Here is a 24,837-nt window from a genome sequence, read left to right as displayed (position 1 = left end):
TTATTCTCTCGGCATTCATGGCTAGACAATTACTAGTTTTGTCATTACGTATCAAGTTAAACAGTTTACCGTTTAACTGATCAATCTATATGTCTAGGTGGTTTTTGTGAATCCAATTGAATTTCAACTCATGTTATTTATGACTCTTAATAACAATGGATAACGATAAAATGAATGTACCAAAATGAACACAGTGAAGAATGTCGGTCGAAGAGTAAAGGGTCAGTGAAATAGTGAAAATGTCTTTGGGGTAAAGCTTTTTTGTATTCCACTTTCAATATTGTAGATGTACAGGTCTTCTTTTTTGTGATATATTGCTGTTTCTGTTAAGCCGGGTTTACACGATGCCAGTTGGCGAGACAATTGTCTTTGCCAATTGGCATCACGTGGTTGTGGAATTTTCGTAGGCCAGTCCAGTTGAACGCGGACCTGTTCACACGTGGCCGACAATTGGCTAGGAAATTGAGGGTCTGCACATATACATCAGCTGATCCACATCCGGACTGGGCACTTTTTTTAGTGCCCCTCATACACATAACGCCGGCCGATAACGTGAATGGGGTCGTCGTCCGGCCGCCAGCCGGCCAACACCCGCCTTCAGGCCGATCGGTACGTGTATGGGGGGGCTTTACATATCTCAATGTTAAACGTACCGAGAAAAGCCTTGATTTTTGCTTTTACTTTAGCTACAACATATCCTTGGACGTTAAAATTTTCCGAAATTGTGGTGAGTGTCGTCTGTCGAGCATTTTTGTCTCTGTATAATTAATCTTGTTGGAAAGAAACAACACAACACACGCTTCAAATGACGTGGGAACTAGTGTACTACCGGTACTACTGTCAGGTAAGGAGGCAAGACAGCGCTACTGGACTGGCCTACACCGTCTACACAGCGCCAATTGTCGCGACTCGCGACAACTGGATTTTCGAGGGGTCCGGCCTCACTGGGCCCAGCTCATTGTCCTCAGTCTACTCCCAGAGACAACTGAATTTCGGGACAATTGGCAGGCCAATTGGCTTGCCAACTGGCCTGAAGTGTTTACACGAAGCCAGTAATTTCAAGCCAGTCAGTTGTCTTATGACAATTGTCTCGCCAACTGGCATCGTGTAAACTCGGCTTTACAGTCAAGTTTTTTAACGTCAAATCTCAGTCAAAAACTATTTCCCGGCTCTGGGTGTGAAACATATTATTTCAACACTATATTTTTGTGATGTAATTTTTGTTTATGTTTTGCTAGCTAGTTCTGATATTTACTACTTTTAGGGTTAAGTCTTATTAATTAACTGATATGTATTTTATTCATAGATGGGCTCCTTGACACAGACAACTCTGAATTACCCAGCTGGCTCAGTCATCACCTCACAGCTGACCTGGTACCTGAGCCCCTCACAGTTGTATCTGCAGCCAATGGACTCCAACCCAGAGTTCCGAGCCATGATGCAGGCCATGCAAGCCATAGTTCGCACCGGAACTGTCAAACAGAACACGGATCTAAATGTCGGCGACTTTGTCATAGCCCGCTTCAAGGCAGACAAAGTACTCTACCGAGCTCTCGTGCAGGAATCTGGATTCGGTGAGGGTTTGATACAAAGAACACACCATTTGTGAAATTATTTTGATTGGTAGTATTTGTAATTTACAGTAGAACGTTGTTAATTTGGACATCAAAAATCCAGATTTGTCTCTAGCAAGAAATACAATTTTGTACCGTCTGCTACAAAAAACTTACCACTACCGTAGTTTGAAAGCCTAAAACACATTTTACCGTACACTGTACACATGTTCCTATAAAATGTACCTATAATGGTTATATGTACCTATGTACCCTATACTGTACCTACAATAGAAAATATATCATTTTCAAAAGTCGTATTGCATTGTGTGTGCGGGCCTTTTTTAAGGTAATTTAGATTATCTATATAATATTTTCAATCCAGTTGGGGTTTGGTTCCAATTAATCCGGATTATTGACTACTGTACTGGTCTACTGTATCTACAAACACCGATCCTGTGTTTTAAAAGTCTGTTGCTTTTTTATGGTTCAAAACTAAACTCAGCTGTTTTTGACCACTGGACTGATAGTGAGTAAAACCTCACTAACTGGACACCCGCTAACTCGACAGTCAACAGCTGACAGGGTGCACGCAAAATAAACATTTAGTGTTAATTGTTGAATATTCAACATTTCATTGAAGATTGTTTATTTAATATGTAAAAACACTAATACAAGTAATACATTTATTTGTAAAATTAGTCTGTTCTACATTCATTTATTAAAACCCATTAAATATTCAATGTTCTGGATAAATTGACAACCCCAAAACTCCTCAACTTCTAGGTTCACAACTTGACGAGTTAATGAGGTTTTACTGCACTATTCTGCCTAAAAGAACTAACTTAAGAACAAAGCTATCAAATCCATTCAACACTCATCCTTACTCTCTCATCTTCACCTAAATAATATTCAACCTGATGTGTTGGTATTGTATTAATCTAATCCAACTGAAGTACAAAAACATATTTACAAGTGTTTCTGGGATTAATTAATTCTGTCATGGTTTACCTGTTGCAGTCCCCAAAGTACAGTACGTGGATTATGGCAATGTAGAAGTGGTGGACAGTGGTAGTGTATGGGCGATGGAGACAGAGTTTGCGTATCTGCCAATACAAGCTGTCAGCTGCTGTCTAGCTGGCGTACAGCCTACGGGAGAGGCTTGGCCTGCACGTAAGTTGTACTCTAGATAACTTTCCCAATAAAAATCGCTTAACAAAGCTTGGTATTATCTTATCTTAACTTAGCTTGATATATTAAGTTATCAGGATCATCATGTTTTCATTTTAATGTTTTATTATGAAAAATGAATTTGAGTTATTCATATTTGAGTCATACTCATATTGATCTAAAAAAGTTAGATACAGTATAATACCTCATACAGTACCCTACACAGTCAATCTTTTACAACACGTTTCTAAAACCGTCTGGATTAATATTAGTCCAGCTAATTATAAGGGAAATAAAATATATTTATAACATTTGTTTTACATTACAAAGTTTCTGTTCACATTTTATGATGTAGGCGAGTTAGATTACCTGTATTGATGAGTAAAAATGAGTGAGAGTCTTGTTATCAAGGTTCTACTGTAATTAATCTGACTGTGGTAGTGATGTGTCGATATCAAAATTTATAGATTTTCGATGATACCTGAAAAATCTATTCTCGATGCCAATATTATTTTTTTATAGTTTTACCAAATCTTCTGAATGGATTGGATATACTTCACTAACCCCTGTCTTTATGTGCTTCCATTAAGTATTTTTGAGGTGATGAAGGGTGTTTTTTAATTTAAAAAAATGTGTGCACCAATGAAACATTCTTACCAGCCAATTTATTTTTAAACCCTCCTAAACACATTTAATAACTGTCATGTTAAAGGTAAAAAATGAAGATCTAACAACAAAAATAAAAATGAAAGGTTATAGAGGTGTATGATATATACCTCTCAGACAAAGACCAAAATGTCAACCTATGGATTGAGTAACATACGGATTGTGTTACTTTTTTTGTTTTGGCTGTAGATATTTTCAGTCAAGCCAAACTCTAGGTAATGTCGTGATCATCTCCAGCGGTCGTGGAGATATCTTCGTGCAGTCAGTTCTGGGATAACTGCAAAATCCGAAACATCATCGTCAATTCAGAAACATCATCCAGCAATTATTTTCAATTATTTTCATCCAGCAATTGATGATAATACAATACAATATTCTTTATTGTTCATTCGTTAAGAATTACAATAGTGTCAATACAATAGTGAATTGTATGTGTTAATTTTAATAATTTTCGTAAAATTCCTTTATTGCGTAGAAGGATCTTGCGATTAGCCACTTCTTCAACTGCTGGTGTAGCTTGTTGCCAGTCAGGTCTCTCAGATAGTCAGTTAGATGGTTCCTCAGTTTGCAGCCGGTGAAGGAAGGTTTTTTTTCCCCAAAGAGTTGTTCGGTGGACTGGTAGGGCAAATTTGGAGCCATGACGGGTGTTGTAGTGGTGCAGGTCTTGGTTTCTTGGGGTGTTATTTCATCCACATACTTTATGGTTTCAAGTATGTTGAGGGACACCACTGTGAGGATTCCTAGGTTTGCGAATGCTAGTCTGCAAGTCTGTGGTGGGACAAGGTTGGCGAGGGCTCTGTAACGGTGCTCTTTATTTCTTTGAATTAATTGATGACTAGTGTTAGGCCTTCACACAGTCAATCACACCAGTTACATATTTTAATTTATTAATTTTACTTTAACTTAAGCTAGTAGAGCCTTTCTCTTATCTCAGGGTTAATTGTGTGGTTTGGTGGGGCTTATTTCATTTTAATAAAATACAAAATTCTCAGAACATAAAAGATTATTTTATTAATTTAGACTAAACCAGATGTTTTTTAAATTTTACATTTCAGAATAAGTTACACAAAAGAAAATCTGTCCTTATAAAATTGTTGGTTGAAAGTGAAGTTAATTTACATTGAAAAAACTAAATTTACTTTAGGCCGTAGAATATTTAAGTAGGCATAACCACTAAGTTTAATAAAACACTTAGCTTAGGGTTAGAGGTGAGATAAGATGTTTCACCGCCTGTAGTGTAGATGATCACCCTCTGAGTCTAGGTTGTTGATGACCGTAGCGTCCCCATGTCCGATGCCGATGTGGGTGTCATGGCATCGCCCTCCTAGGCCTAACCGAACTTCTCCTCGAGTGTAAACTTAAGTAATTTTAGAAAGAGGGATACACCGTCACGAACATTGTCCGATAACTAATTCGTGGACTAAAATGTAGGTATTAAGCTTCCGGTAGATGGTAATTACATAAAAATTGGTAACGGAACTGACGTAGGTCCGAACGGTGTTAAGATCTGTGAAGAAGTGTAGAAGCCTTGCTTCGTTACCGAGCTTGCCCGTCGGTTGCTCAACCCTGGAACTGCCAACACCATGAAAACGGAAAATTTCCGTTTTAGAGGCCAAAAGCGTTTCAGTAGTTCTCAGCCCAATCCAACTGGATGCGCAGAACACCGATTTGTGTCTAATCCCGCCCTTCTAGGGTCCGCCTATGTAGTTTATTCTTCTGACGACATATATTCCGGCACTGATTTTTTTGCTTAGGTGGTTGATGTGCTCTTTCCATGTTAGTTTGTTATCAAGGATAACACCGAGAAGTTTTGTATGGTTTTCTACTGTTACATCCTCTAAGTGAGGGACTATGTCTTTTTTCTCACTGAAATTCAGAGTTGTAGTTTTTGTGGGGTTTATTGATCAATATGATATGATTAATTGATCAATTGAGCAATTGATGATCCCAACATCCTCATTTTCGCTAACGCGGCAAAATCATGAACATCTCCCGCAGCCTTGAAGACGCCATCATCGTCTCCAGCGGTCACAGAAACGAATCTGGCAAAATCATGAATATCTTCCGAGGCAGTGTAAACATCATCATCTTCTCCCGCGGTCACGGGAAGATCATTGTTGTAGTCCGCAATCGCAGCTAAATCATGAGTATCTCCCGCAGCCTTGTAAATGTCATCATTGTCTACTGTGGTGGCGGAAACGTCATTGTCTTCTTGCCTGATAGTTGTAATAGTGGTAACTTCCACGCAGGCATGATGGGTATCTCTATCGGAATCAACTTTTGACGATACGGATACCATATCAAATTTTGGACTATTATAATGTCTAAGTATCAGTGGTACCTATCGAGAATCGGTTTCAAGAATCGATACATCTAAATAGTCTGTAAATAGTAAATGTATTAAGGTAGAAATTAATGATAATTAATTTTGTTTATTCAAATAATGGAAAATAGCTAGTCAATATTTTTGAGATCACCCTAAGGGCCCAAAGTTTTAAATTAAATTAAATCCAAGATATGACAGATTTAGGATTTTATTGAAAACTTGTTAGGTTTCAAAAGTTCCAGACTATTTTTTTTCTGTTAACTTGAAACCATTAGCCTACTTTATGACCCATTATTGGTAATTTTGAGACTGCACAAAAAGCTTTAACATTGCCAAATGATGTTTGTGAATAATATGGTTTATTTAAAACTAGTTGAATTTGAGTACAACAACTAAGTATTAGTATTGTCATTTGCTAGTTATACCGGGTGTCCCAAAAAGAATGGATCAAAAGTAAACTGACATGAACACTTTATCCTTAAAGATAAAAAGTTAACTTTATATACATTTTATTTCTTAACATTCTAAGTTTTCCTAACATAATTTCACCGCCTAACCTCTACATGTTCTCCGTTGTTTGCTCGGAAAAAGTCAAGGCTTTCCTACGACCCTCAATAGCACGTATATTAAGCTGTAGATTTGATCCATTCTTTTTGGGACACGGTGTACTTTAATTTTGTGCAGAAATTATTACTGTATCGGGACTAGTATGATTTTCAGACCTTATTGTAAAATAGTCTTTAACACAGACATTTCTCTAGCACTCCATTAGGCTACCTCTGCTCCGATTGCCAGACCCTTCCAACTTCACTATGATCAAATGTCATTACATTCTAGAAACAGCAGTTGAGCTATGGCTGATGTGCTGTTGTGTATTAATGATGATTTTTATTTTTCAGCCAATTCAACCGCATTGGACTCGTATTTCGAAGCAGATACTTTTGATTGCACAGTGGTCAAAGAATTGGAGGGAGAGAACAACATTCAATACCTCGTCAAACTAGTAAAGCAAGGTGAAGATGTTGCCCAGAAGATCATAGAAGCCGGTTTAGCGGTTGGTGGATCAAATGGTAATTGTTCTTAACAAAATTATTAAATATCATTTTAAGTTGATCAGGAAACATCAAAGTCAAAAGTAGTTAGTATATTTTGTGTAAATACATTTTGTGATGATAAAAATGATGTTGTAGGTAATTAATTTAGCAAGTATATAAGTATTTATTCTATTACATTTTATTTATTTTTCAATAATAGTACCTAGATGTTCCATTTACTAGTTTGTGAATAGTTTAAAGAGATGTTTAAATTGTTAATTTAATTAATAGGCCTACTTTATATTTTGTTTTAGCTGTGGGAGTGGCCAGTGAATTGGACACCAACCTGATTGTAGGCCAGGCATTGCCTGTCACTTTGCTGAAGGTACAGGAGGATTACACTGTCTACGTCCAACCAGCCTCTGAGGATGGAGAGGTAAGCTATCAATCATTATTCAAATTAAGGAAGCACTTATTTCGTTAGTTAAGAATATAATTATGCAAAATAGTTTAGATGCATGTATTTAATATTTACTAAATTTGTTTTTAGTCAATGCTGATATATTCTGCTGTCTTGATGTAGAAGTTATGTGAAATTAACACTTTGCTCAATACTCAAGTAAATTCAACTTGTACAATTATATAGGTACCAGCAGGTTTTGTGCAGACTATAGTTAACATTGAGACTTGAGAGATGGGGTTTTTTATAAGTTCAGGAAGTGCCAAGACAAATATTGTAACACTTTTCGTATTGCCCAATGACCTTTCTGAAACAGACAATAATTCAAATAAGGGGAGTAATTTTAAATAGGTTTATGGAGGAACAAAATATTCTACTCTAGTAACAGATCTGTAAGATAAAGTTATGAAAGTGGCTTATTGGCCTAAATTGTATGCATTTGATTATCGATAATCTGACACTTAATAGTCTAGATCACTCCAGTTCAATGATGTGATGAAATCATCAGAGATATCATGATGTGTGCAATACTTTGTATATTGAAAGTTAAATGTAAATGCATTGTTTTTTGTTTCTTAAAGATGCCAACTGGTTTATTTTAATGTCCAATGGTATGTAGAAGAGAACAATTAGATTTGATTGATTCACTAGTGGCTATTTTTGGTAACTTTTTCAGTAATCCGACACCTTCTTGGTTCTATGAGTGACAAATTATGAAAAGTCCAAAGTAGTGTAGGAAATAGTTGGATCTGATGGTTGAGTGGAATGTATTGTTTGTTGCAGTTGCAGAGCCTAGAGTTCCAGCCAGGTCAAGGTGTCAAGTGTGTATTGAGCAATGTCAAAGAAACAGCAACTGACGAACAACGGCAAGCCTTCACTCAGCTACCTGCTGACACATACGTCATCATGCTGGTCGACGCAGTACAGAGTGAAGGGTGGGTCAAACTAAAGAACTGAACATAGCTGTATGAAAATCAAACAACTTTTGCCTATCTACAATCACTTGCTCATTTTTGCTTGTTAATAGTAGAACAAGTTTACTGAGTAGAATTTAAATCAGAAAAATATTTTAATTCAACACTTTTATATTTTAAACTGTTTGGCTATTGACTATTGACACTATTGACTTCTTGTTTCTTTATCAATATGGACAACCGTTTCAATTAAAAAATTAAATGAATTCCAGTTGCATCAACACTAAAAACTTCTGTTAACTATGTTAAAATTTAGTATTATCAATTTAACATTGTTGAAATGGAGAAAACTGAAGTTATAACAAGAAAATAATTAATCTATCAGTTATTCTTTGTCTAAACTAAGCTTATAAGATATCGTTGTAATCTGCCTAATATTTACTAAATTTACATGTGAAGCAAATATGTTGTAAAATTAGTGGTTTTCATAGAATTTGGCATCCAATATATAAAAATCCACCATTTTAAACAATTCAAGAGATTTATTCATATTTTATACAAAAATAGTGGTCAATAAGATAATCATTTTTACAGAACTTCAACGCTGTAGCTCAAACAGTTGAGTTTTTGTAAATTCACATACAGACAGATAGACCGAAAACAGAATAAGATAGGACATATGTTGTTGTTATATTACATTTTTTGTTTCTTTTGACATGAAAATAAAGTGACAAAGATTGTTCATAAGGTTGCAAGACACCCTGCATATCCACCTGCTGCTTACTCTATTTTTGTGCTCGTTTTAAATAATTTTAAATTAGAGAGCTCTGGGTTCATGGTACAGTAGTTAAATTTAGTATTGTAATGTTTTAAAGATTAATAACAGCCATGCCTACAAAAATTGATAGTTCCGTTCATTTAAATAAATAATAATTATTAAACCAATTTATTTATGATATTGCTGTCAATAGGAACCCAATTTAAAACCTGCAAAAGGGGTTGTTTCTCTAAATCTTTGATAAAATATATTAATAATGAATATGCAACAAAAATAAAATACCCCCCGCCGTAGCAAACCTGCAGACAAAGCGAATTTCCATTTACCTGGCTATTTATATTTCCCCTTCCCCTATAATATTCCCTCAAAATTGACAGATTTATTTACTATTTAAATAACAGTACTGGGTTACTGAGCTTAAGTTTTCTGCTTCAGGAAAGGTAATGAGGTGTGTTTTTTAATTGAAATGTTGATAGGGAGTATGAAATAAAGTTGCCAAATTGTATTACAAAAAAGAAGCAAACTTCAACAGTTTATTTATTCTACATAAGAATAACATGGGAATTTTTATTTTTTATTTTCTCAGTCACTGTTAGGCACACTATAACCATTCAATATTTTAATTTCTTTTTTAAAATCTCTACAAAATGATTTATGAAAAAAATTTGAAATTGTGTTTTTTAGGGCATTTTGTTAAAACTCCCCATAAACTCCTGTTCCCATAAACAAACTCGTTTGAATAGACACAGTTTATGAGTTTGAACCAAATGTCATCAAAATCAGATCATTTCTTGAGTTATTGCGCTAACGGACATATATACATGAATTTAAATGGAGGGAGTATTTGGCCTCTGGGGGCCTCAAAACAAAAAAATTAATTGGTCCCGGATCAAGGTCTTACCATGAGACTTACGGTAATAGCTTATTCCCAATATGCGAAATTTGCTAAAAGAGACATTTAATAATAGCTGTTGTAGCTGTTTGATAATTATTGTCTAGCAAGGTTGAAATAATTGTTCACCAATAGCTAACTGTTTCTTTAAATAGAACTGTTAAAGTAATAGTAAAGTCAAAAATATTTTAATTGTGTGTTTTTTTATGAGTAATGTCTAGTAACGGTAACACAATAACCTGTACATTTTCAGATTGCAAGTGACACTGTTTGACGGCGAAGGGCAGCTACTTGACCTTCAAGAGAATGAGGTGCAGTCAGTAGAGAAGGTCTGTCCCATGCCCATCCTCAACATGCATCAGAAGGTCTGGATCGCACACGCCAGTGAAGACGGCATCTTTTTGCACAAAATCGCATATGCTGATCTTCTAGCAGATTTACTCCAGAAGCTTTATGAATTTTACAATGACTCTGAACCTGTCGAACAAGAATGGAATAATGGTAACCTCTGCTGTGCTAAATCAGTTGCCGATGAACAATGGTACAGAGCTAAAATATTGGAAACTGGAGAAGAAACTAAAGTTCAATATGTTGACTATGGAAACACTGAAGTTATTCCTTCCTCCCATCTGCGACAGCTCGACGCATCTTTCTACACACCACATGCTCTCGCTTTGCCCGTGTCTCTTCATGTGACTTGGTCCGTCCCAGTGGAAACCCTGATGGAACTAGCAGGAGAAACTGAGTACAACGCTGTCATTCTGAGGAACAAAACCGGATGGATTGTTGAGTTGGTGGACAGTTCAGGACAGAGTTTGACTGAAAAGTTAGTAGAGTTGGGATTTGTTGTGGCTCTAGATAACTCACCATTCAAAAGGGTCGTAGAAGGAGGCAGATTCGCTGAGGGCTCTGATATTCCAATATCAGTCTCTTTTATTGACTCCCCTTTGCAGCTATGGATTCATGTCGGTGATGATATTGAGCTCATCGAAGCTCTACAAGACAGATTGCAGGATGCCGCTCCAAAACTTCTCCCTCTCAGAGAAGCCACTGGAATGTTTGCTGCCAAATTTTCAGATGGACAATGGTATAGAGCTCTCAAGTTAGATGATACGTCAGCCAGATTTGTTGATTATGGAAACTCTGATGTAGTTGACATGTCAGATATTAAAGCCCTATCTCCAGACTTTTTAGAACCTGCCGAGGGTTATGCTGTCAAATTGGAACTGCCTATTGAAGAGTTCAAGGAAGGTGCCAATGAGAAACTTGAAGAATTGCTGATATCGTCAGAAATCAGTAGCGAAGAAGAAGTAATTGCTCACATTCTATCGGTGAAAGAAAATTCAATTGTCGCAGACATCAAAAAAGGTGGCAAAAGTATTGTAGACATCCTGGTCGAAGAGAAGCTTGCTACTAAAAAGGCAAAGGTTTTCTCAGGATTTGTGAGTAATATCAACAGTTTAAATGATTTCTTTGTTCAAGAAGTTGGCTGTGAAGAAAGCCTGGAGATGATTGTTAATGCTTTGACGGCAGCAGAAACTTTTGAGACAGTGTCAGAAGTGAATGAAAATGATTTAGTAGCAGCTCTTTTTACTGATGATGGTTCGTGGTATCGAGCAAAGGTGACTAAAAAGTCTGAAAATGGAATTGAAGTACTTTTTATAGATTACGGAAACTCTTCTATTTCAACTGAATTCCGAACCCTACCTCCTGAACTAGCGGAGAAAACAGCTTTAGCTAAACATTGTGCCTTGCAACTGCCTGAAGGTGTAGAAGAGTGGACAGAATCGGCACTTGAAAAATTTATGGAAATATCTGCAGAAGGCTGTACTCAGTTTGATTTAAAACTAATAACTGAAGGGGATCCAGCAATTGTTGTCTTACACAGCAATGACAAATGTGTAAATGAAGAGTTAAAACCTTTCTGTGATTCAAATGCTCCCGTGACCGCTAAGACTGAAAGTGCCTCTCCAGACCTGACTGGGTATGACAAAGTTGTGTATATTAGTCATATTAATGGTCCTAATGATTTCTACATTCAAGTAGACGGTGCCGAAACTGAACTGGATACTCTCAGAGATGAACTCACTGATGTGAGCTCATTTGAGACCTTAGAGAACATCACAGATGATATGAAAAACCAGATTTTTGGAGCTTTGTTTGTAGATGATGAGTCGTGGTATAGAGCCAAACTATTGAACATAAGCGAAGAAGGAACCAAAGTGTTGTTTGTGGATTATGGTAACTCTGCAATTACTAGTCAATTTGTGAAGCTCCCAGAAAAATTTTTAGAAAAAGAACCAGTAGCTCTTCATTGTACCTTTGGGGGAAAACATTGGTCTGAAGAAGCCAACAACTGCTTTGTTGAACTTGGTGGAGAAGGTACAGTTCCCTTCTCTATGAAAGTTTTAAAAGATTCAGACCCAATGTTAGTTAGTCTGGCTAGTGAGAACATGATTGTTGAACAAAAACTATCAACCTTTATCAATGATACGCTGCTAAACTCAGAAGAGACATCTGAAGAGCCTACTTCCAAGCTTTCATCATCAGAACCAGCAGAAACTATTGCAGATGAAAGCATAATAAAGACTGTATTCTTGATACATGTGAATTCGCCTAATGATTTTTTCCTCCACACAGCAGAAGCTACTCAACTTTTGACAGTTATAGATGAACGACTTGTTGCTGCTGAAGAGTTTCCACTCCTCGGAAATGACTCCATTTCTAAGGGTAAAATTGTAGCCGCTCAATTTGATGAAGACGACTTGTGGTATCGAGCAAAAATAATTGATCATTCAGAAAATGAAATAAAAGTCACTTTTATTGACTACGGTAACAGTGTAAAAGTAGCTAAATTAAAAGAGCTTCCTGATGATCTATTGAAGATACCTGCTCTAGCAATGAACTGCGCTTTAGTCAAACCGGGAGATGGTGAATGGGACGTAGTAACAAGTGACATGTTCAACAAACTTGCAAATGAAGACGGAGTCTCATTTGAATTAAAAATAATCTCTGATGGTGAACCCAATTTAGTATCTCTGTATACAAATGGCGAGTCGGTTGCTGAACAGTTGATCGTTGCTAGTAGTATGTCGCAAGTGGATGACTCAAACGTAACTGGAAGAAATGCAGAAGAAAACAACCAGGATCTACAAAAAGAAGCCAAAATGCAAGACATGATTATGGAAAGTGTTGATAATAAAATAGAAAACATCAAACTGGAAGAAGACATGAAGCAGATTGTGGAGGATTCACTTGCAAATGCACTCAGTTCAAATTTGGGTGAATCCTCTATAGAAACAGAACAAGAAGTAGACAGTGCTGAAAGTAGTCCGGTCAAAAATGATGAAAACAACAAAATCCTGGAAGATCAGTTTGTTAGTGAGGTAGTAGAAGGAAGCAAACATGAAGCTGAAATTCAAGACATGATCATGGAAAGTGTTGATGCGAAAATAGAAAACATGCAACTACAAGAAGACATGCAGCAGATTGTGGAGGATTCGCTTAAAAATGCACTCAGTTCAAATCTGGATGAATCCTCTGTAGTAACAGAACAAGAAGTAGACAGTGCTGAAAGTAGTCCGGTCAAAAATGATGAAAACAAAATCCTGGAAGACCATTCTGTTAGTGAGGTAGTTGAAGAAAGCAAACATGCAGCTGAAATGCAAGATATGATTATGGAAAGTGTCGATGCGAAAATAGAAAACATGAAACTACAAGAAGACATGCAGCATGTAGATAATTTTGAAACAGAGAAAGAAGTAGCCAGTGCTGAAAGTCTAATAAAAAATATTGACAACAACAACATCCAAGGAGTAGACCAGTTTGTAAGTGAGGTGATTAAAGAAAGCAAGCATGTAACATTAGATACGAGTTCTTCAAATGGTGTTAGTAACGTCCAAGAAGATGAGGACAAATCGATGAAGAATCCCGAAACTTCTGATTCCGTGAATGAGGCTGAATCAAAAAGTAAACATGACAGTGCCAAGACTGATACTTCCGGGTCTCCAACGACTCCACGGCGTTACAATGTTGATGATCATATTGTACCTGGATGTATTTCCAGTGCCATACCTGAAGGCTCATCTGATAAGTAGTTTGTTGTAAAAGTGATGAGATTGAGACACCATGAATTCAGTCAGTTTATATTTTATAATTACCTCATCTGGTGTCCAAATTGTGATACTGTTTCAAGAACTATTTTTATATCTAAATTTTTAGTCTTTGTTTCTGTTAAAAATATTACCATGGTAATTAACTTAGTTGTAAGATTTGATATGGTAAATTAAAAGAATCCAACCGGTGCTGTTTGACAAGATGTAAAATTCAGATTACCGCTGGATTTCCCTAATATCCAGACTACCAATTTCCATTGAAATGGGAGATTAAATTATCCCAATTTTCATAACATCTTGTATTATAAATCTGTAAATATGTTAAAGTTATTTGTTTTTTATTACATGTTTAATTTTTTATGTTAATACAAAGTCTTAGAATTAATCTAGCAATACATTTTTGTTCACTTTTAGATATCCTTAAGTAATAGATGATGGTATTGTACTTTTAGTTGCAGTTTTTTGTTAGAATCAAATTTTGTTGAGAACATTATGTTTGAACTTTTTCACAACCCTGTGATAAATATATTTGAAAGTTCCTGTAATTTTTTCCAGACATTAATATACTCTTTACCACATAGTTATTAACACAGGATGTTTTCATCATGCTGCTACTTCTAAGTTAATTCATCCAAAATGTTTTCTTACTTGTATTTTGCTGCAAAGTTCCATAATAAACACATGTTTATAAATATTTTTTTTATTCTACCCTATCACTTTATTGTTTATTATCAATTATTAAATGTTATAAAACATTAAAGCTCCTCTAGTTACCTAATATGTCTTGATGCCTATTTTAATATGAAATCAAATTTAATGATTGTTGTATATAAACAAGTTTAAATTATTAACAAAAACTGAAAAAAAACCTTGAATTAATAATCCTAGAATTGCAGATGGGGCCGGCGTGTCAGTGGAGCAGAAGTATTAGCCCTTACTGGACTGACAGCATATATATCAGTAGACTCCCTCTTATTCGGGACTTAGTCTAGTCCGGATAACGGGTTTTCCGGTTTAACCAACATCCCCAAAAACTCGTTAAAACGGACTGTTTACTGTGATATTCGACAAATTTAGGAGAGCATTGTATTTAGACATGTGATCACGGATCTCAAATCTTTCCCACGAGAACAGTTGTTTCAGTACTGTTAAGATCTAGTCCGGTTAAACCAATGTGCTGATCAAAATTGTCCGGTTAAAGAGATGTCATTTCCGCCGAGTGTAGTCCGGTTAAAAGGTGTCCGAATAAGAGGGAGTCTACAGTACAGTAGAACCTCGATAGTTCGACACTTCGTGGACTCAAGGGGTGTCGAGCTATCGAACTATAGGGAGTAAGTGGGCTTTAATATACAGGAAAGTAAAAACACAAGTCTTATATAGAAATCACCCAAATTTATTAAATACTAAAAAGCTTAACAATTTCACTGATCATTAGTTAAGTGTCAAGTCAACAATAAATGACTAATTAATGTTCAAGTCAGCTTATATCACAATAGTAACCATTAAATATCACTTGACAAAATAGCTCAGCCCGTGTCGAACTATCGAGTGTCAAACTATCGAAGGTTTACTTTGCTCAAGTTTTAGGTGCTGATAAACAGGTTACAGAATTATCTCCATAACGGTTGCAGATATTTCAGGCTTATGTTTCTGCCGATTCTTTAGACCTTGATTATTATATATAGACGATTGTTCTTTTTGAATTAAATTCCGTTTAAAGTAAAATCCCAATTATCTTAAATATGGGGGCCAAATGGCCATTTTCAGATAACCTATTTATTCTGTTAATGGTAGTTGTACAGGTCTAATTATTTTCTTTCAAAATAATCTTCAACAATAACAATTATTGTTATATGCACTATTTTAATTGCTGTTATTCTAACATTTGCAACTGCACAGCATACATGAATAGTTATTTGTGTAACTAGTGTGCAAAGTTGTACTTTGCCGCACATGAGAGTAACGTTTACGCACAAGCTGCAGGCGAGTGTGGAAAGTTTCTCGAGTGCAGCAAAGGCATTTGTGCTTGTGTTACACATTATATTTTTCCTGTAGTTACTATAAATAGAAATAATTAGTCTTTCAAGCACTATACAACACGTTTTTATTTTAAGTTAGGTTAAACGAAATGAGAAACTGCATCAGCTGATCATAGTCGTATCTTTAAGTGCTGCCAACTTATTTTCAAGCATACACGTATTATGTGCCTGAAAAAAGTAACGGTTTTGTGTTGAAGTGGCAAAAGTAAGTAAAAGCAACAATTAGCTACTTGATGTACTGTAATCAGTGAAAAGAAGCCCACTTTGCCAGGTAACTGTAGGAAAATATGTATTTCTTCATGGCAGACAATTCCTGTTGCCTTGCTAATTTTAGAACTGATTTTAAATTTTTACTTGTGGCTTAGAGAAACGGGTTGCAGTTAAACAACTAACTATTGCTGGCAGCCAAATGTAAAAAGTTAGCTTTGATGACTTAAATTATGTTGTAATTTTAACTTTTTCCCCCAAACCAATCAATATACAGTTCTGGAACGTGTTTCATTTAAGGTTTTAGGTCAAATGCCACAGGAAAAACTATAGGCACCTAAAGCACTATATAGCACTATGTATGTATGTAGGGCACTATGTAGGCACTATAGGTACGTGCCCGAAATTCCAAGATTCATGTTCCATATCATCGTTGTCACTTTACCAAAAGGATGAAATTCTGAGCAAAATTTGTGGTAGATATGCATTTGTTTGTTTTTTTTTATATGATCATATCCGGAGACATTGCTGCACAATTTAGAATTAATTACCCTAAACATCGGTTAAAAAATCAATGATTTTACTGTTTCAAGTTGCAATAATGTTGAAACTTAACTTCCTAGAGATACTTAAAACCCGACCAAGTTTTAAAGGTGTGTGCTAACTAGCTGTAGATCTTGGCTCTTAAGTATTTAACAACGTAGAAAATTAGAAAGCATATATTTTTTTGATGGAAGGGAAGGCTATGACATTGGCGAGACCATAGCTGTGAAATGAGTTGGTGTCAATCATCCACAACATGTTCAAATAAACGTAGGTTCGTACCAAATTTAATCAAAATCAGATCATTTTTGCTCGAGTTATTGTGCTAAAGGACACACATACAGGGTGTTTCACGAGAGGTGTCTCAAATTGATTACGGATAAACGGCTTAACGTACAAGTATGAAATAAAATTATTTCCCGCTAAATCAACCCCAAGGAATAACGTACTGTAAATATATTTTTAACGTTTTCCCAATACAGGGTGTGCCAAAAACTAAGGGTCACTAGTTTGAATTTTGGAATTTTCAAATGTAAACATATGTCATGTTATACATCGTTTTAAAGGTATTTGATAGACAAACATTTTGGCAAAAACAGAAATCAAATATCTTTTTCTGTTTCAAAATAGCAGCAGTTTTTTTGAAAAAAATCTATAATTTTTTTAATACTTTGTGTTTTCTATACCAATGCATTTGTCGCTTCTCCGGTTAGATTTTCTTACTCGTTATGAAATTAGCTTTACTTTGATAAGCTAAGCAACGATTATTTAAAATGATAAAATTAAAAAAAAAAAATTATTTTTAGAAATTTGCAAATGCTCATTGTTCAAAACTTTTAAATAGCAACATATGTCAAGTGGCACATCATTTTATAGGTTTTTAAATTCCTAACAAATTTGTAATTTACACTTGCCTTGTATCTCTTTTAGTTTTTGTTTAAATAACAAAAAACCTAATTTTCCTATATCAAATGCATGTTATTTAGGTTAAACACTAAAGCAAAGACAATGGAAACCTAATTAAAGTATTATATTGTCTGTGACTAAGGCTCCATTTCATTAAGTGTTAAACCACGTCAAACCCAAATAAAATGCATTTATTTATTTATTTATTATTATTTTATGGCCAGCATTTTACTTAAGTCAATATACCTAATGGTTAGATTCTTTTTAAATTCTGTCTCTTCTTCTTGTCCGTCCAATACTTCTTCATTCTTTCCGACCGTTGTTTTCTTTCTTCTTCCGAAACCACTCTTCCTTGTCTCTGATTGTTTGCTCATATTGGCAGGATGATATTTTTGTCTTTGAGTACTGCAAGCGCCTCTGACTTATTTTCCAAATCTTCTAATGATATGTGATATGTTCAACCTTCTCATGTCCTCCTTAATCTCTGTAATCCACCTAAAGTCACTCTTGCTATTCCACAACTTGTCAATTATTTTTTTGCTTATTCTATTTTCCGGTGTCCTTAAAAGATGTCCAATGAATGAAATTCTTTTCTTTTTAATCATACTTGTTAATGGCTCTATTTCCTTATATACAGTTTTATTTCCGGTGTCCTTAAAAAATGTCCAATGAATGAAATTCTTTTCTTTTTAATTATACTTGTTAATGGCTCTGTTTCCTTATACAGTATACGGTTTTATATTAAATGCATTTAATATAGGAAAATTAGGTTTTTTGTTATTTATGCAAAACTAAAAGAGATACGAAGTAAGTGTAAATTACAAAGTTGTTATGGATTATAAAACCTATAAAATGATGTGCCGCTTGACATATGTTGCTATTTATAAATTTTGAACAACAAGCATTCGCAAAATTTCAAAAATATTTTAATTTTTTTATTTTTATCATTTTAAATAACTGTCGCTTGTAGCATATCAAAGTAATGCTAATTTCATAACGAGTAAGAAAATCCAACCGGAGAAGCGCTAAATGCATTGGTAATAGGAAACATACGCTAAATGCATTGGTATAGGAAACATAGAGTATTAAAAAAATATGGATTTAAAAAAAACTGCCGCTATTTTGAAACGGAAAAAGATATTTAATTTATGTTTTTGCCAAAATGTTTGTCTATCAAATACCTTTAAAACTATGTATATCATGACATATGTTTACATTTGAAAATTCCGAGATTCAGATTGGAACTAGTGGCCCTCAGTTTTTGGCACACCCTGTATTGGGAAAAAGTTAAAACTATTTTTACGTTATTCCTTGGGGTCGATTTAGCGGGAAATAATTTTATTTCATCCTTGTACGTTAAGCCGTTTTTCCGTAATCAATTTGAGACACCTCTCGTGAAACACCCTGTATATGTGTGAATTTGAACGGATGGTGTTTTTGGTCTTTGGGGACCTCAAAATGAAAAAGTAAATCGGTCCCGGGTCTAGGTCTTACCATGTGACCTAAAGGGTAATAGCTTATTCCCCCTATATAGGAAATTTGCTTAAAACTAAACAGACAAATGTTTTACATTATTTAGTCTGTCTTATCATTGATTAATGTGACTGCTATGCCTAAAAATTAGATAGTGAATTTTACTTTTTAGATAGGCTATATGTATATTTTAAATTAGTGTCTCTGACCCATATTTGAATTCATGATTCAATTTTTTGTCTTTTTCCCATTTACTCATTCTATAAGGCTTCATCACTTGGGCGAAAAAACAGGTTAAAATTATGATAGAAACAGCAATGAAAAATAGGATAGTTACAGTCGGAACTAAATCCCAAATGTCATCATTTTTCATGAGCGTTTGCTCAAAATAATCATCATTTTCAAACACTTGGACAGGAGAAAGCTGTTCCTGAGGAGTTTCTGAAAACTCCTGTGCCAATTTGTCTATCTCTCCTTGAAGTTCGTCGAGCACTGCTGAGTCCAACCAAGAAGCCAAATCTTGCCTCCCAATTTGACGCAGTCTCAGTGAAAGTTTTTCATGGGTCTTTCCTTTTCCCTCGTGCAAGTTCCACTCAAGCAACAGTTTGAGGCAGCTCACATCACTTGGAAGTGCGTTTTCAGCATCCTCCAGTTTGTTCCAACGCTCCATCTAGAAGGAGTTGAAGTGAATAGAGGCTACCAGTCTGTGACACTCATCCGTTGTCAAATGTTTTGCTAAATACTGCACTTCAGGGAGAGTGAGGTCCACTGTGCAGCTTGTTTGTGCAGTCCAATATATTAACCCTATCAATACCAATAACATCGAGTTTTATTCTGGATAGTTATGTATCAATGGCAAAATTCTTAGACCAGAGCATTCACTACATTGTATGGTATTTTTGTTTCAAATTTGCATAGAATGTTGTAAAAATTCCTAAGTAGCTATGGTAAACACTTAGAGTGAAAATGTTTGGGTATTTACAAAAAATAAAGATCACATGTTTTTCTGCTTATGGGAGAAATTTATAAGATTTGGCCAGAGTTTAAAAAAGTAAAAAATGTAAAAATAGCTTTGTATGGTCTTACTGCAATGTAATAAATACCCCAGCTGCAGCAAACCTGCCGACTAAGCGAATTTCCATTTGTCAATTGATTTTCAGTTAAATATATTTTAATAACATTAGGAGGTTTAACGAGTACCTAGGTTTGCTGCTACAAGGAAACTAATTAAGTGTGTTTTTGAGTAAAATATTGATAGCTTAGTACAAAATAAATAAATTTGCCAAATTTGATCAAAAAATATCCATAAACAAGCAAACTACAACATTTGACAATATTCTCCATCTATATAATTAATACGCTACACGAAAGTTTGTCGGTTGAACTCCTCCGCCATTTCTTAACCGATTTTATCCATTGACGTCTCATTGGAAAGAGCTGTCGCGTAGATTTGCAAACTGGCCTTACATTTTTGAAAAAGTCCCTTGGGCTCTGCCCCAGTGGCTTTGAAAGTTCCCATGTTATCCTTATGAAGAACATAATTGTTTACATTTTGATCAGCTGTATAATTTTATTGCTGTTATTTACTTTTTAATTCAATGAAACACATTGAGTACATTTATTTACTATTTGAGTTTGTGTAAACATAACCCCCAAAACGGATCGTTTTAGTATGGTTGTATCTTAAATTTGTGTATTTATCGTTGTTTTGTGTCGCTATGATGGATTGTGTTAGCATGATTGTAACTTAAATGTTTGCATTTATCGTTGTTTTGTGTAGCTATAATTTGTTTATTATTTGTTGTTTATTCCAAATGTCTCTGACGCAACGACAACGAAACATAGACAGGAAGCGCAATCGTGATAACGACGCAGCTACAGAACAGTGGCAAAGGCTTAACTCATCACAGTCTGAACCTGAACCTGGACACTATTAGGTTACAAATGCGCCCTACTACCCCAAAACGACTTTTTGTTCTCAATTGGCCCTCTACTAATGACCTGTGTTGCCTGGACAGCGAGGCATTTTGAGAAGGAGAGAACCGTCCGGAATGCTTTAGGTTTATCAATAACAAAGATAAACAGGATCTGAGTTACACAACGGTAATATTTGAGTTGATCTTTTAAGCTCATTGTAAATATGACTGTTATTCAATCTTAAATAACTCCTGTAATACTTTGTTATTGCTCGAATTCGAGCAACATGTACACTAGTAAGAATAAAATGGTAATTTTAAATTTACAATTTTTTTAATTTTCTCGGTTAACTAATAATCGAACAGAAATACTTTTATATACTAAATTATTTGTTTTTTTAAGCTCTTTAAAAAGGTCTTAAGAGGAATTGGGAAATTTTGTGTTTTGAGGGTCAAAAGTGAGAAAAACCAATTTTTACCCCATAAAACCCCCCGTAAAGCCCCGTTCCCATGGTCCGATCGTGCTGGTTTGCGAACTCATTCAAGTTTATCCCGCTTTACACGTTTAAACCAAATTTCATTAAAATCGGACAAAAATTACTCAAGTTATCGCGTTCACAGACGTGTGTATATATATATATATATATAAATCTCTATATCTATCTATATCTATATCTATACTATTATATAAAAATCTAATGGTGTCTGTCTGTATGTGTGTTACTAATAGGTGCAAAAACTACTGAACAAACTGGGGTAAAATTTTACAAAAATATAGTTACCATACCAAGGACCATTATATGACTATTCACATTTCAATACTGACCGTAAGCTTTGCCCTTTGGCTTTAAAAGTTGGGGTCTGACTTAGGGGAGGTACAAATGAGGCATTTAGTTCAAAATTCCTCCGTGAACAGCGCTGTAGTAGAGAGCACTTTGGCAATGAAGGTTCACTAATCGCAAAAATAGTTCTGCTCATAAAATAAAATTATAAATGCCTCAAATTCAATTTTACTATTTTTTAATTATAAAATTAAACTATCATAACCTAACCGAACTAACCAAACTTGCTGATAAAGAAATAATATAACAAGAGTTGTGGCCTCCGTTTAATACGTAAGTACCCAAGAGTTTAGTAGTCGGAAAAATAATTCTGTTTATTAAATAAAACTAGAAATTGCTCAATTAAAATTTTATAATGACTTAATTATAAAATTAAACTGTAATAACCAAACCAAACCAACCAAACTTGCTGATAATAAAAAAAATCTTGGACAAAAAGTTAATGCTACCATCGGGATTCGAACCTGTGACCTACAGTATATCAGCCCGGCACGCTAACCATTAGACCACCGAGGCCCGATGGCTATCGAAAGTTTTGTTACGGTAATGGCGTTCCCTCAGCTAATAAGAAGCCCTCAGCTGTCATCGTAGCCTCTTCTATACCTCCCCTGAGTAAATACCTAAAAGTTGTGAGGTGAAGATTTTAAAAGTAAATATTGATTGGTCTCCATGGCTGCGATGAGAACACTAATAATGTTTGTTTACATTTGCGTTGACATTTAAATGTAAACAAGAAGAACTGCTAAACTGCATATTTCACAATTTCAAACAGCTGATACAAAGAAATTAAATTTTCCATAACTATGAGGTAGGTTTATTTTAATCTAACCTTTTATCATGGATTATTTATTCTAAAACTATGTCAATGATTATAGAAAAAAAAGATTCTATAACCGTTGCTGTCTCGACTCCGGCTCTGCTTTGGATTTTTTAAAGCGTCTAAGTTATATAAAATAATGTTATTAATATGATTTCATGGAAACAGCATGAAAATTACAATGTATAGATGTTTTATATGAATTTGGAGGCTACTTTAAATAAATGCGTGTTAGATTAACTTCACATAACTTGCACATAACATTGTTTTTTATATGTATATTTAGGTAAATTAAGTTATTGTGTTTTGCTAAATCTATGCTTTAATTTAACTAAAGAATATCATCAATAACTAAATTGTAAGTTGATTTTTGTTTTCTAAAATCTGTTGTATATGTGTAACTATATTTAATTATAAAATGGTAATACAAAATACTCTTATTTTATCTTAACATAATTTTCAGTTCACATTAACTTTATTTGATACATTTATTATTTGTGTTTTGCCACACCACTGATTAAATTAAACCAAGGAAAATATCATAAAACTAAGCAGTACGCAGTGTTCTTTTGTTTCTAAAATTAATGAAATATCTGTTACTATGTTTACTTAATGGTAAGTGTGAAAATATAAAGGCAATAGACGATGGAACTGATTAAAAAAACTGGTTTAAGATGTTTTTTAATATTTTTGTAGAGTAGAATCAGAGATGCAATGAAACATATACTGTATTTGCTATTAATTTTTAGTCCTAAAATTGAAATATAAAATGTCAATAATAAATAAAAATATATATTATTAAGGGAGAAGAAATGGTGGTATCCACTACTTACCAGATTTAAAAGTCATAACTTAAACGTTTCTATTAAGGCCATAAAAGCTTAATTTTGTTTCTAAAAGCGTTGGGGAATGTGTAACTATTATATGCAACAGATGTAAAGATTAAAATGTTTATATTTTGTGTCCTCTTCCCGTTGCAAAGCACGGGTACAACAGCTAGTATATATATATATATGTCGATTGCTGTTAAGGGGACAAATTTCATACGCAAGACCTGTTTAGAGGACAGCAACTGTCCTTTTAACAGCAATGGACATACATTTTACAGGCTTACTAACTTACATGCGGGAGGTAGAAATACCCAAAAATTCCCTTCTCTGTCCTCATAACAGGGGTTTAATATAGAGGGTTTTGTGCGACATATGAAGTCATGATAAAAGTCTGTGCAGAACATGTGAAGGGATCAGGACGTTGTGTCTTATCTGTATAAAGCATAAGGTTAACAAAAGTTTTATAGATAGACCTAATAATAGGGTGCGACATTGGAAGTCGTGATGGAAAGTACCTGAAGAATACTTTGCAGAGCACGTGAAGAGTTCTGAACGTCGTGTCTTGTCTTTATGACTTATAAGGTCAACTAAAGTTTTATAGATGGACCTAATAATAGGGTGCGACATAGGAAGTCGTGATGGAAAGTTCCTGAAGACTACTGTGCAGAGCAAGTGAAGAGTCCTGAACATCATGTCTTGTCTTTCTGACTTATAAGGTCAACTAAAGTTTTATAGATATACCAAAAAAAAAGGGTGCGACATAGGAAGTCGTGCTGGAAAGTTCCTGAAGAATACTGTGCAGAGCAAGTGAAGAGTTCTGAACATCGTGTCTTGTCTTTCTGACTTATAAGGTCAACTAAAGTTTTATAGATATACCAAAAAAAAGGGTGTGACATAGGAAGTCGTGATGGAAAGTTCCTGAAGAATACTGTGCGGAACGTGTGAAGAGTTCTGAACATCATGTCTTGTTTTTATAACGTATAAGGGTAATAAAAGTTTTATAGATAGACCTAATATAAGGATGCGACATAGGAAGTCGTGATGGAAAGTTCCTGAAGAATACTGTGCAGGGCACGTGAAGAGTTCTGAACATCGTGTCTTGTCTTTATAACGTATAAGGGTAACACAAGTTTTATAGATAGACCTAATAAAAGGGTGCGACAAAGGAAGTCGTTAAGGAAAGTACCTGAAGAATACTATGCAGAGCACGTGAAGAGTTCTGAACGTCGTGTCTTGTCTTTATAATAACTTATAAGGTTAACAAAGTTGTATAGATAGACCTAATAAAAGGGTGCGACATAGGAAGTCGTTATGGAAAGTACCTGAAGAATACTGTGCAGGGCTTGTGAAGAGATC

At 34.9% G+C, this 24,837-nt stretch overlaps 2 protein-coding genes across 3 annotated transcripts in view; one reads left to right on the top strand and one right to left on the bottom strand.

Moving 5' to 3' along the window:
• Window positions 1-14,600, top strand: part of LOC129002144 (maternal protein tudor-like) — a 74,651-nt gene extending 60,051 nt beyond the window's left edge. For both annotated transcript variants that reach the window (XM_054429742.1, XM_054429741.1), the window contains 6 exons: window positions 1,307-1,574; window positions 2,574-2,726; window positions 6,615-6,785; window positions 7,064-7,185; window positions 7,993-8,144; window positions 10,047-14,600. In XM_054429742.1, the coding sequence (XP_054285717.1) occupies window positions 1,307-1,574; window positions 2,574-2,726; window positions 6,615-6,785; window positions 7,064-7,185; window positions 7,993-8,144; window positions 10,047-13,890 (4,710 nt within the window). In that variant the 3' untranslated portion in view covers window positions 13,891-14,600. The remainder of the gene's footprint in view (window positions 1-1,306; window positions 1,575-2,573; window positions 2,727-6,614; window positions 6,786-7,063; window positions 7,186-7,992; window positions 8,145-10,046) is intronic.
• LOC129002148 (uncharacterized) overlaps window positions 7,430-24,837 on the bottom strand; it is a 67,449-nt gene continuing 50,041 nt past the window's right edge. Inside the window, exons 3-4 of the mRNA XM_054429745.1 lie at window positions 19,286-19,746; window positions 7,430-7,516 (exon numbers count right to left, since the gene is read on the bottom strand). Of these exons, the coding sequence (XP_054285720.1) occupies window positions 7,462-7,516; window positions 19,286-19,746 (516 nt within the window). The 3' untranslated portion in view covers window positions 7,430-7,461. The remainder of the gene's footprint in view (window positions 7,517-19,285; window positions 19,747-24,837) is intronic.

The sequence above is a fragment of the Macrosteles quadrilineatus genome, unplaced genomic scaffold (genome assembly GCF_028750875.1).
Source record: "Macrosteles quadrilineatus isolate MER2022 unplaced genomic scaffold, UCM_ALF_1.0 Scaffold_9__3_contigs__length_116548681, whole genome shotgun sequence".
Classification (NCBI taxonomy): domain Eukaryota; kingdom Metazoa; phylum Arthropoda; class Insecta; order Hemiptera; family Cicadellidae; genus Macrosteles; species Macrosteles quadrilineatus.
The sequence above is the reverse complement of the archived record's forward strand: the minus strand, read 5'-3'. Positions and strand labels throughout refer to the sequence as shown.